At 34.9% G+C, this 14,015-nt stretch overlaps 2 protein-coding genes across 4 annotated transcripts in view; both read right to left on the bottom strand.

The window, feature by feature from the left end:
* Nucleotides 1-14,015, bottom strand: part of LOC107067202 (uncharacterized) — a 166,464-nt gene that overhangs the window by 61,599 nt on the left and 90,850 nt on the right. The window lies entirely within an intron of this gene.
* LOC107067203 (discoidin domain-containing receptor 2) overlaps nt 1-14,015 on the bottom strand; it is a 111,811-nt gene that overhangs the window by 52,113 nt on the left and 45,683 nt on the right. For all 3 annotated transcript variants that reach the window (XM_089174638.1, XM_089174640.1, XM_089174639.1), the window contains one exon: nt 840-1,048. In XM_089174638.1, the coding sequence (XP_089030764.1) occupies nt 840-969 (130 nt within the window). In that variant the 5' untranslated portion in view covers nt 970-1,048. The remainder of the gene's footprint in view (nt 1-839; nt 1,049-14,015) is intronic.

The raw sequence follows: 14,015 nt of genomic DNA, 5'->3' as shown, positions 1-14,015 counted from the left end.
TCAACCATTGGTTTAATCTTCCGATGGTACACAAGTTCTCTTTTGATTTCGTCTTGATCGGTTCTCTTTCTTTCATACTTTCCTTTCCTTTCCTTTCTAAAATCGTCGTCTAACTTTGTCTTGTATCCTTTCTTACATCACCACCCCCTATTTATTTTTCTTTTATTTATTTTTTTTTCTTCTTCTTCTTCTTATTTGTTCTTTCTTATTCTTCGATTCTCGATACTTCACGCTCGTTTTATTCTCACAGACCATCCCAGGATTCTCATCGTCAAGCTGACCTTAATATGGCTACGACGATTTGCATGCGTCAGTTAATAGATTCTCTTTTCCGTTCTCAACGAGAAGAGTGGTTGACCGATAAACAGAGGGATAGAGTGACAGAGATAGAGTGATAGAAATAGATAGAGAAAGAGAGAAAGAGAAAGAGAGAGTGAGAGAAAGAGATGAAGATATTAATGCTCAGCGTCACTTATCGAACCGAATATTATTTAATAAACGGAGGATATCTTCGCCGAGGCGAATTATTTTATAACGACCGGAGTAAATATTTGCGAAAACTCGCGTCACAGGTGAAGGGTAAAATCAATATTTAATCAACGTTCGAACGAATAATGGCCCGGCTTTTTTTTCTCCCGGGACATGGTGAAACATGATTTCTGCGAAACGATTGGACCATACAACAACGACAAATATTGTGAAAACGATTAAGTAGACCGGTATTAACATTTGATTGTAAAAAAAAAAAAAGAAAAAACTTTTGTTTAAATAATTCGTATGATTTTTCGTGTGTTTTATATTGTCAATTTTTTTTTATCAAAGTAAAGAATAATACTTACAAAGATCCACGGCATGCGTTGCGGGAACGAACCAGGTGAGACCGAGGAGGAGAAGGTGGAGAAGAAGACGAATAAGGTGAGGGGTAGTCGATGGGTTCGCACCAACGACGAAACTAAAGTTCTTCGCCATGGCACCCCCTTTTCGTGCGAGGGTGAAACCCTCGCCCTTTTCTCACCGTGACTCCTGCGTCATTTCAGTCCTCGTCAAGCTGAAAACAAAAGGATCCGTGACATCGTTAGTATCACACCGTAAACCTGACTACGCATGTATGTATATATGTAAGCGTATTTTTATTTGCGAGTCTCGCGAGATATTATAAAAGGATATCTCAAAACGAGGAACCTCGTTTTGTTTAAATACTTCAGACTCGTGAATCACATTTCTAACATAACAACCCTACGCGTTGAGAAATAATATATACATTTATATTTCACGATATTTACATCGAAATTTTATAAGCATCAATTTATTTCTACTAACGTACGATGCGTATTTTATTTTTTTTTTCATCGATCCAATTTGTTGGTTAATATTATTCTTTTTTTTTTTTTTTAACCATGTACTATTTTCATCGTGATATTTTATCAAATGGTTAAATTTAATTTACAAAAATATCAAAAGTATTACAATAAAGCTTGAGACTTATATACACTTAAGCAAGAATGTACACACGTTTGATCTCTCGATTTTAGTTTAACGATGAAATGGTATATACATATATAGTAGCTGATTCGTTTCATTAATACGTTATCTGCCGGTCGGTCCTGTTAGTCTTTACGAAGCCACTATTAATTATTTATTTGAAAACAGAAGGGTAGAAACGAAGAGTAGCAGATTAAAATTCGCTAACGCTTTCAATATAGAACTTTCGTAGAATTCGTTCAAGTAAGCAACACAACTAGGAGAAAAGTCAGTGACAGGAGTATAAGTTGGGTAAACAAAAAGCAATTTACGTGCCTGAACGAATGATTAGTAGTCATTGTAAATACAGTAACAAATTTTACCATCCAACAAGTCACATATTTCGCAACAAATTATTAAACTGGAACTATTTAACCATTAAAGTATTTTCATTTTTAAGATACATTGGTAATAAATGTTACAAATTGCTTCAGAGTAAATTTGAAATCTGTCAGATTTCACAAGATTCAACGATTAATTTTATTTATTATTCGCCAAACGCGAGATCGAGTTTTTACTTCTACCCATAGTTTTGAATATCATTCCATGAAATATAAAGTTTCTATAAAATAAAATAAAATAAATTAAAATAATTTTCACATGTATTTTGTAAATTGTAAACGATGAGGAATGAAAGCTAAACGAAGTACAAAAATAAAAAGCATAGTTTTCTATGATCGATCGTAAAAATGATCATACTGAAAGTTATAATTTTCGAAACGTTGCATAGGATCAGCCTCGTCAGAGAGTACATTTTTAAAGTGCGAAAACTTTCAACTTCCTGGACTATAAGAAAGAATGATAATGTCTACATATCAGATATATTATCTTCTATATTGTATTGTTTTTTTTCTTCTCTTATATATATATATTTTTTACTTCGAAGATAAGTTGTAACTATCGCAATGCTTTTCGAAAGATCTTTCTTTTTTTTTTTCTATTCTTTTCTCTCATTTTTCTATAGCATCTAAACTTGCATCGAAGTCATCCCTAGTACACGTCAGACGTAGAAAGAAAGAAAGAAAGAAAGAAAGAAAAAATAAAATAATAAAAAAAAGAAGCTCAGATACGTGTTGAATGAAATCAAAAAAAAAAAAAAAAAAAAAGCACAGAGGTGGTTGTTGATACAGGCGTTGGCAGCGAGTAAGGAAGGTGCGATTTTCGTGTCTATACGTCGATGAACTACACACACCGGTAATTGCACCAGTCTTGAATAAGTTATAAACAAATGCTAGTACGAAGTTTCTTGGTCGTAGAGCTTGATGGTTGCTCGCATTAAACATACATAGAATACGAGTAGAAGTGAACTTATAGTACTCGAGCTAGTGTAAAATCAAAACCCCTGAGCGTATTATCCGTCATAGATTTTCAGTTCTCGAGATGAAAAATATCGAAAATCAGAATGTCTTTGTTGTTCTTGTTGTTTCTCATATATCGTCTATTTTTCCTATCTCTTTTATTCTTCATTCTATATCGGTCGGTCGACTATTTCCTTGCACGATATCGGAAATACGAAGGAAGACCGAGCTTAGCTTGGAAAGATTGTGAGGAACGTTAGAGTGGTTCTATCTTTGTGTGTTCTCGAAACAGCGTCTAAAGACAAAGTAGGGGTACGGGGGTGTAGGGGAATGGATGATCGATCGTACGAATCGGTCATAGGAAAATAAAAGATTATCTTAACGTTTAAATAAGATTCTTTGGTGAAGATTCGTGCTAAAAATAAGGATGGTGTAACAAGAAGAAAAAAAAAAATCAAAATAAACAAATATTTTTCCCATAAATTTAATATTCACGATAAGAGAAAGATCTTAATCTCCTTTAGACAGGTGTCACTGTCTCACTGATTTTATTTTTCTTCTTTTTAATTCCTCGGATGATCATCGTCACCTCGAATATGCCGTAGGACAAGGGACTTGGCAATTATTATTCCGTCTACGGCAACACGAAGAAGACGAAGAAGGTATGAAGAAAGGAAAGGAAAGGAAAGAACGAAAGTGTGAGTGAGTGAGTGGGTGACTGGGTGAGTGAGTGAATATGTGAATGAATAAGCAAGTGAGAGAGATAGAGAGAGAGAGAGAGAAAGAGATAGAAATGTGTAAAGGGGTTGTTGGTGTCGGTGTGGTTTCATTTACGATCGGTATCTCGCGGTATACAAGCCATATCTATATGTATATAAGCCTCAGCATGCTTCTAAGCCGCGATGTAAGCCCCCGCGAGTTTCTACCCGTTCGGTATCCTAGTTCGACGTCGTCGAATCCTCCTCGTTTGCATAGGAATGAGTTTATGCAGATTAATACACGTGCGAGAGTCTAGTCTCTCTCTCTCTCTCTCTCTTTACGTGTACGGACCTAGCTAGCAAGCTAGGACTATAGGTGGGGTATAATGTTCTATACCGAGTCATCACTCGCTAGCTAGCAAAACTCTTCGCAGAGATTGCAGGGATGTTAAGCATGGTGTCCCTTACACGGATTTTAAACGTACATATGTATGTATATTTTATTGACGATTCGTATGAATGCAATCTCATCGAGATTTTCTATTGAATAAAACGTGATATCGTTATGCATCGTTAAAATAATATTTTCTTGTTTTTTCTTTTTTTTTTTTTTCCTACGTTATTTATTATTAATTTTTTTTTAATCTTATTTCTTATTTTCATCGGAGAGAAACCGTTCTACTTTCACGATGTTTAAAAAGGAAACTCTCGATCGACTCTGATCACAGTTTGTCAGTTTGTAAAAGTTTATACGGAGTTTGTTTGATGTAAGTTTCACAGCGTTGAGGTTTGGATTAGGATTTGTTGATAATTCATATCGCGCAGGTGCGATGACTTACTTTTCAAAGATTTCACATAGATAAGAAATATTTGATAAACTTATTTCTACGAACTTTTATATCATATCATATATATATATATATATATATATATATATATATATTTATTGACGATTCGTGAATGTTCTGTTAAAGACTTTTGATTGCATAAGCGATACCGTTACCGCATCGTTAAAAAAATAAAATATTTTTATTATTTCCTCCTATGTTATCTTTTTTCTCTTTATTCACGTCGAATATATTAAATTTATTATCGAAATAATTTATTAGACAAACAAACAAATAAAGCGGCTAAGCCAACGTTAAATCCGTCGTCCTTGATAAAATATCCAACTGACACGGATTGTCACGTCGACCGTCGTTAAGGCGTTAATAAAACTGAAAAAAGGGTTTAAAGTCTAAACTTTAAATCTTAAGCAACGAGGCGGGTCGAGACGAGAACACCGATGTTGTTGGTTCGACAAGAAGAAGAAGAAGAATAAGAAAAAGAAGAGATGAACAAAATAAAAAGAAAGAACTAAAGGGAACGATCGATAGTTTTTCTCGTCCTCGTCCTCGTCCTCGTCCCTTGTCGTTGTCGTTGTCCTTCTCGTCGTCGTCATCGTCGAACTAAAAAAGAACGATGGACGTGGGTTGAGGGTTGAGGATTGAGAGGTTAGGGGTTGGAGGGGTTGGGTTTATCGTTGTTAAACGAGATAAGATTTTCTCTTGGAAAAGTCGTTTAACAAATAGACGGTCGCGTTGAAAAACGATCCAATGCGACCCAAATAACGTAGCCCACCGTCGACTAGTCGTCGACGAGTTGACGCTCTCTGACCTTAATTGTTCGTTCGAAACCAAAAGGGGAAGAAAGAGAATAAAACGAATGACGACGGTACAACGAAAAGAGTAAATGAAAAAGAAAAAGAAAAGAAAAAAAGAAGAAGAAAAAAAAAAGAGAACTACATACACGACAGAAAATCCCCTGCAACGAAGCCAAGGAACTTAATAATCTACTTTATCGTACTCGGTACCGTTTGCGGTACATCGTTCTCTGCGAGAAATTGGAAAAGAATCGGAAAAGAGAGTGAACGATGTTTTTTGGTCGTTGACGTATGACGAAAATTGATCGTTCAGAAAATAGTAAATGAAATCATTGCAATAACCGTGATTTCTCTTCCGGCTATTAAATATCACTAACATATCTGATTTTTATTTTATTTTTATATACACTCTGGGTAGTTACGTTTAGAAATGTTTTTAAACGATACTTATGAACACCTGTAAAAGATGATAGTAATAATAATAATAATAATAATAATCAAAGTAATTGGACGTTAAATTGAAAAAAATTATTGAATAGAAGTATACTTCTCGACGAATGTTCACGTGATAAAAAAACACGTCAGAGGAGTAGGTACTACTTATTTTAAAGTGTTTTCGAGCGGCATTTCGTTTCGAATAACCTGAAGTAATTCTTGGAATAAAAACGTTTAGGTACCAACTACTTGAGGTGGAATCAGAATCCTTCTCGTCGTTTCCCTCGTCAAAGTACTCGACTTAAGTGCTGATTATGATTCGTCCGATGTATAAAGCTACCGGATCATTTCACTGGCATTGTTCTGCTTTGCACGATTTCACGTAATCCTGAATGCTCTCTGACGTCTCAACCAATCCGAATGACACACAGGACACGAGATAACTAGCATTAGTTGAATATAACTCCGACGCATATATGCGTATGCATTAGTTATACTTGAAATACCTGTGTATATTTGAAGACTAGTTGTTTGATTATTTTTGATCATTTTTCTTGATGATTTTTCGTCAGCTTAGAATAATGATTTGACTTATTTATTCGTAAGACATTAATTTTTGTTCCAATGTACAATCTTTCTTTCTTTCTTTCACGTAATAATCATTTAAAATTGATTACAATACTTGAAAGATTTAAAAATCTTAATTCACATTTTGTATTCCATGAACAATCAACGAGTTTATCCGTTTTCTTATTATACAGGAAACTTATTCTTCGTGACCGTCGTTCAACCTAATTCTTTTTCAATTTTACGCCTTTCGAAATAATCCACGTGACGTTGTAAGAGCCTAAGAGCTGCCATCGTTAATTTGTATCAAGCACGAAATTATACGGAACGCCGGATAATTATCTCTTGTCCTCGTTCAACGATGAATAAATAAAAAGTTTTTATACACTTTTCCTGGATCGTTCGAAACGTTGAATGACATGAATAAGATCTGGTGCTTTATTCCTCGAATACAAACGTAATTTTTTTTTTTTTTTCTAAAATCGTTTGTTGAATCTAATTATATCTATTCTCGCTATTTTATCATTTCACAACCGGATTAATTTCAATATTTGTTGAAATATATTTTAATTGTATTTCTCGTGATTATTGTTAATCTCAAATAGAAATAATTTCGACAAATTGGTTGTTATTTGAAAAAAATAAAATAAAATAAAATAAAAAAACAGAATATAAAAGAAATACGATTGGGAAAAATATTCAAAAAAAAAAAAAAAAAAAAAAAAAAGAAATTTCGTAATTATGTTATTTTGTATAATAACTATAATATTCTCCATTGATTCTGACTAGAGCTTTACCCATTTGTAAAAATTCTTCGGATTTCATTGACGAGGGAAAATTCTTCCTTTCATCAGCATTGTTACGGAAAATCAGTGTGCATTTTTCACCAGTCGATGCACAATAGGAAGGGAATGCGCTTCCCCACATTCGATGCTGAGCAGCTATCTCTGTATGTCTAGCTTTCTTTCTTTCTTTCTTTCTTTCTCTCTCTCTCTCTTGTTACCTTTTCTCCCATTGTGATTTCCGTCGGACGCTTTTTCTTTTGCAAAACTCCCGTCCATTTGTTCGTCGAATCGAAGTTTTTGAGGATGTTTCGCGAATGTTACATGCCGTATGCGTTTTCATCCCTCGAACTCCACAGGTATTCGTATGTGCGTTCTACTGATAAATGGAAACTCGGCCGACCTGTATATATGTATATACATACTTTCATAAATCTAAAACGTCACGATACATGTTTGGAATAAAGCTCTTCGTAGTAATATCGATGTAGTTTTCCCCTATAACTCGAAACCAGAACATTTTTCTATTTCGAATGTTTTCCAACTAAATCGTCATTTACGAGCTTTTATTTTTACCATTTGGTCAATAGTAGCTTGCTCGTTAAACATTCGTTTCGATTTTAAAAATTATTTATGGGTTTTTATTTTTTCTCTCCCTTCCTCTCGCCCCCTCCCTATTTCTTTTTAATCAAAATAATTATATTTATTATTTTGATAATAAAAATGAAGAAGAAGAAGAAGAAGAAGAAAATGCGTTCGATCAAATTCTATATGTATAACAAAAGTTGATAAAACAAATACAAGAAAACGATAATCGCTAAGACTAAAGACTTTATGTTAAGGTAAACGATCGTGTTTGCGAGCAAATCCACCAATCTCTTTTCGGAGATAAGTATTCGCGAAATCCCAGCTGGGAATGAATTTCGGACGAGGATGCGTGCTCTTCGGTAAGGCACGAGGATCACACAGAGGATCGAAGAGTGAGTTCGTCTACAATGTGCAATATCCCTCCCATCTCCTCTTCCCCCCTCCCCCCCAATCCCTCATACTCCACCTCCATTACAAATCCACCTTTTGGCGATAAGTATCGTTTGCAATCGCAATTTTAAAGAAAGAAAAGGGAAAGTTGAAACGTTTAAAAAAAAAAAAAAGAAAAAAGGAAAAAATCGAACGAAAAAAAATTGATTAACAATAAATATCATTACACGCAAATTATAATATGTACGTTACAATGAATATATGAAATTATCTAACAATACCTAAATCATTAATTCCAACAATGTAGTATCATCAAGATGAATGATTGTATATGTAAAGATAAAATAAGAAAGAAAAAAGAAAATGATATAACCATGCGTGTATGTTCGTTCCGAGCAACTCCTAATAACGCTACTAAACATCATAGTCACTCTTCGATAGATCGAGGAAGAAGAAACTATGGTCCCTGTGCTGACTCACTTGAATGAAAGGACAATAAAGTAACGTGGAAAAAGAACAATCGCAGAATTGCGACATTTCGAAATGTAATTTCCTTCGCTGACTCAACCATTGACCCATGTCCTACCAAGCAATCTTAAGGAAAGTGAAGCTTTACAAAAAGAAAAAAAAAAATAGAAAAAAAGAGAAGATAAATAGTTTAACGTTTCTTTACCTTTATCTTCGTACAATCTTTCGCAAACCCCTTACCACTTGAAAACCTTTCGTATATAATGAAAATAAATAATGCGATATACTACTTCACGTTTTATACGTAACAAAAATTTATTACGAGAAGTACACTTCTTTATATTTAAAGAAAAAAAAAAGTCCTTTTCTTTTATTACAATTTACGTATTTCATAGAAAAAAAAAAAAAAAATTAAAATATGCGTGTCCACTTTAGTTAGAATCTTTTTACCGTTCGTTCAGTTATTCGTTTGACGAACTGCCGTATAATCCTGTGATTAATCGAGCTATTGTAAAAGGTTGAATTTATTTCACGGTAACAACGGGTTTTTATATTCTTCGGTCTTTCGATTCGCACTGCCGCGGCGTTTATTGCTCGTTTTACGTGATTTACCATTACAAGATGAGTACCTAAGATAATGATGGGCGGGTTCAGTACTTAAGCGAAACTGAACGTTTTAATGACTCATAGGCGTGAATGACTCTTCGACTACGGGGGGAGAGTTAGGTTTCTGCTCTAATCGTAAAATTCTATGGAATCTCTGATAAATCCTACACACACACACACACAGATAAATGCCTATATATATATTTTTACGATTTTATCGAGATATTAACGAGAATATTGGCGCTGGTGATAAAGTAATTTCGTGATAATGATTGGTTTAAAGGCGTTACCGAAAGTCAAACAAATGGCTTAAGGTGTTAAGAGTCAAAATCGTGTCGAGTATTATTTTTTTACAGAGAGATATTATTTATTATAAGATAATAATAATAATAATAATCATAATAATAATAAATATTTGAAGAATTAACGTTTGACGATATTTAATCTCTTTGTCGAAACAACATTCCATTATTATCAGATAGTACAACGTAAACTATAATAATCTTCGACGTAGATTAATCGATGATACGGAGGAAGGCATGTGTTGCGACAAATATGCGAACAGGGTTCGTTCTCTCTCTCTCTCTCTCTCTGCATCCTATCATTAATATTCACACGCTGTTAAATTGACGCTTTGGATGGTGCTCGATACATCGAGCTAATGACGCCTCCTATGTCCGTGCTCAGCATAGACTTGAGAACGTATTGTCGTCGTACCTTTCATCTATCCTTTATTATTCATCTTCTTATGCATTTTTTTTTTTTTTCGATTATGTCAGAAAATTCAATAAAAGTGTAGATACTAAGGGTAATCATTATCGGGGATATAAGTTTGATTTTACGATAAATCGATTAAAATCAATCGACTCTTTTCCATTCATCGTCTGTTAATTTTCATTTATTTATTATTTTGTTTTTCATTATATTATATAACTCTCATAATAGTTCAGATTATTTGTTCGATGAAAAGCATAGCTAAATGTTGTGTCCATTATCGTGTGAAATCGATATGAGATATCGAACAAAATTATTATTCTACTACTACTACTACTACTACTACTACTACTACTTCTTCTTCTTCTTCTTCTTTTTCTTCTTCTTTTTATTATTATTTTTAATTGAGAAAAACGTTTCTCTTGTTAATTTTATCGACCGAGTGATTTTCGAAATTGGACATTACCGTAAAAGGGAAGACCCATGATAACGAGCTGCCGTAAAAGTGAAATCGATAAAACCCTATTAAAATTATAAGACGATAAGACGCGAGGGCTTTTATTTTTTTTTCTTGTTTCCCCTTCACCCCACCCCTTCCCCCTTCCCCCGAGTAATTACCCAGGTTTAATAATTTTCGTTCGTTCGTTCGTTAGTTCTTCGAAGTGTTGCCAGCAGACGTGTTATTCCTTTGCCGTACCTCTCGTACGATCTTCTTGCAAACGGAACTGGTCTTATCTTGGAACGAATGGTAACCAAGTGAGAGAGTGAGAGAGAGAGAGAGAGAGAGAGAGAGAAACGTCGGAAGAATCACAACGAACGAAAGTAAATAAACGTTTTGCCTTTTTCTCTTTTTCCAGCAACGAAAAGAGGACGACGACTAGTAAGCATCGTTGCTAAAGGAGGAAAAGAGAATGAAAAGAAGAAGAAGAAGAAGAAGAAAAAAGAACAGAAAAACGAAAGAAAGTAACAAGAGAAGAAGGTTGAGAGTTGGCTAGTGAAATAAGTGTAGTACGATAAAGTGTGTAACGTTGAGAGAAAAAGAAAGAGAGAGAAAAAAAAGTAAGGGGTAGCTACTAGAAAACAACTCTGATATTTTAATTTCTTGAATCTCCAACGCGTTGTCACTGGAATCATAAAGTACAATTTTTACATTTCTTTTTACGGAGTTAAGTTAAGAGTACGTGACGTGATAAATTATGTATGTATGTATGTATGTATGTATGTATGTATTTATGTATGTATATATGAATGTATATCATGATATAAAGTTCTATTAAAAAGTATATAAGAATATAAGAGGTCATTGTACTTTAATCTGTCACCACGTAGCTTATCATTAATGTCAACTGACCTGAAATCACACAATATCTCACGTGTCCCCATGTATCGACCACGTAGTTCCAATTTTTACATTCTTATCTCTCCATTATTTTTTTTTTCTTTTTTCTTCTTCTAATATTTGCTGAGAATGATTCACGCGAGTTCTTTTTCAATCGTATCGAACATCGAAAGATAACGAATAATCTGTAAAGTGATTTTCCTTAGAAGAATGAAAATAACAGATCGATGACGGGGGGGTGGGAAGGGTGTAGGGGGTGAAAGAGGTCGTGCTCAATTTACCGATTTAAAAACCTGCGTATCTTTCAACCGGCAGCAAATTTACAAGATAAAGAAGTGCACAAATTGTTTGGGACAAGAGTGAGGAGACTCAGGGGGGGGGCAGAGAGGAAGGGAGGGAGGGAGGGATCGGGGGATAGAAGTTAAAATCCTTTGATCTCAGAAGAAAGAGAAAGTAAAGGGAGAAAAGTTAAGCGCGAGATTTAACAAAGCTCAGAGATGCTTTTTCAGTGGTTAACATTGTATATTTCGTTGATTCTTAGTTGCAGGCAACGTCTGACTCATCTGAGTTTTCTAGAGAAATCAAATCTTTCGGCATTGGCCAGGCGTGGTGCTCGGTAATCAAAACGATTATTACAAAGACGAGACGTATATAGACGAAAGAAGATGGGGTTAACGGCAGCTGGTCTAAAAGAAGATTCCTAAGTGTGTTGGAAGAAGTAGAAGTAGAAGATGAAGAAGAAGAAGAAGAAGAAGAAGAAGAAAAAGAAGTAGAAAAGAATAAAAGCTTTCTCTTTTACTCTAACCAATATCTTTTTCCTGTCTCACTCTCACTTTTTCATCCTTCTTTCTCAAAACATTCCGCCGCATCGCGTCTGGACGCCTTAACAAGCCTCTAATGAGGAACGGGTGTTACTCGTGTCCGTCGCGGTACTTTTGCGCAATTACCATTTATCACATCTGCCTCTTCACCTTTTCACTCCTCCCGCTATCCTTCCTTTTCCTTATTTCCCTTTCTCTCATCCTTTTTTTTCTGTTTTTTTTTTTTTTTTTTTTTTTGTCGCGTTTCCTTTCCTTTCTTTTTCTCTTTCCTCCTCCACGTTACTGCCGTTACCGGTCTTATGACTAAAACTTATTTCATTCCTCTTATCTTTTCTTTCTACTATTTTCTTTGTTCTTTTTTTGTTGTTGTTGTTGTTGTTGTTTAATGCTTGTATAATATTTTTGTTCCCTTCACGGATTTTCTTATTTTTGTTGTTGTGTTTCTTATTTTCAACCTAAAACCTTAACGCTGACTCATTAATGATACCAGACGAGATTTGACGAAAGATTTAAAGTATAGTTTATTTATGTTCTTTGTTGAAACCCAAGATTTTCACGTTGCTGATGTTTCCTAAAGATTTTAATACTTTTTATATACTATATATAACGATGAAAATTATGAGTAGATCGATTTAATCATAATACCAGATATAATTATTAACGAGATAAAAGGTAACACGAACTAAAACAAGAGGAATAAGAAGTTGAAGACTAAAGAAGAAAAAGTGAGCCAGCTGTGTATGTATGTATATATATATATATATATGTAGAGACAGTTTCGGAGTTGGTGAGGGGGAAAAGAGAAAGGTATAACGACAGAAATCAGATTTCCATCGTCACGTAGAGCCAGTAGCAGTGTAAGAGGGTGTCGATCCCGTGGATTCTCGAGGATGCCAGATACTATCACGCCAGATCGAATCTTTCTACGTTGAGCCTCTGTTGAAAAGGGTGTGTGAGAAGGAGAACAAGAAGAACAAGAAACTGAAAGAGAGAGAGAGAGAGAGAAAGAGATAAATAGATTCGAAGGAGACGAAAAGAGAAAGAAGTCAAGTCGGAGGAGCTTTTGAAAATGGGAAAGATAGGACGATAAAAAGGTATGAGAGAGAGAGAGAGAGAGAAAGAGGTGACGTTGGTCCAGAGATTCTTTCGAGACGGTTATTTCTTCGTTCATTAACTTTTACGGTCGACGAGAACACCCCTACATTTCTCTCACGTGAAAAAGAGAGAGAGAGAGAGAGAGAGAGAAGGAGAAAGATCTAGCGAGATCTCCGTTCCTTTGCGATTTTCAATGGCGTGCGACCTCATTACTGAAATGGTACTCATTACCGTTGTACCGAAGGGAAAAGGAGAGAGAGAGAGTGAGAGATAGAAAGTAGGAGGGTAAAATTGTGGGAGAAGGGTGAAAAGTGTGAGAAACATTTTGTCATGGTGTTACATACGCCGGGCTAGAATGCGTAAAAAGGGCCGGTTGCTAATGACCACCGGTTATTCAACCACACGTATAACTCGTGGCTTTAACTGATGTTTTGAGAAAAGAAAAGAAAAGAAAAGAAAGGTGTGGGCTAGCTGTTGGGTTAGACTTGGTTAGATTGAATGGGGGACCGGGCAAAGGTTGGAAACGGAAGGTCGAAGAGAGTCAGCACAGGATACGTTCAAGTTGAATTAAAACCTTTCGAGATAGGACAAACCGGATACGGAAGGCACGTAGAAAACGGAGTACTCATAGGAGTTCACTCGTTCTATGTTTTTACATCTTTTTTTCTAACGGATTGCTGTGAAACTATGGATGATGTTAAGGTTAAGTATAAATTTTCTTACGTTCGATAATCTTTCGTTCTATCGAGAAAATATAATTGATCGAATTACATTATAAGAAATTATTGATCATCGTATCAATTGAAAACTAATACACGTTTTTTAACAAACGATATTAATCGATCAAAAAGGAATACATTGTTATACATTTAAAACAGTACACTTTGTTGTCATAAATTTAAACTTCATTTCAAATGCACTTTGTGCACTTCAATGCGTTGAATCGATGTTAGCATTCGACGTTAGCGCATTCAACGAAGAGTTTGCATTAGCTTGATCTTTCATTGGGTCTAGCAAATTAGCAGGTAAGGTAAACAGACGTATCGATGTT

The sequence above is a fragment of the Polistes dominula genome, unplaced genomic scaffold (genome assembly GCF_049000335.1).
Source record: "Polistes dominula isolate Pdom_NZ unplaced genomic scaffold, Pdom_raw_medaka contig_16, whole genome shotgun sequence".
NCBI lineage: Eukaryota > Metazoa > Arthropoda > Insecta > Hymenoptera > Vespidae > Polistes > Polistes dominula.
The sequence above is the reverse complement of the archived record's forward strand: the minus strand, read 5'-3'. Positions and strand labels throughout refer to the sequence as shown.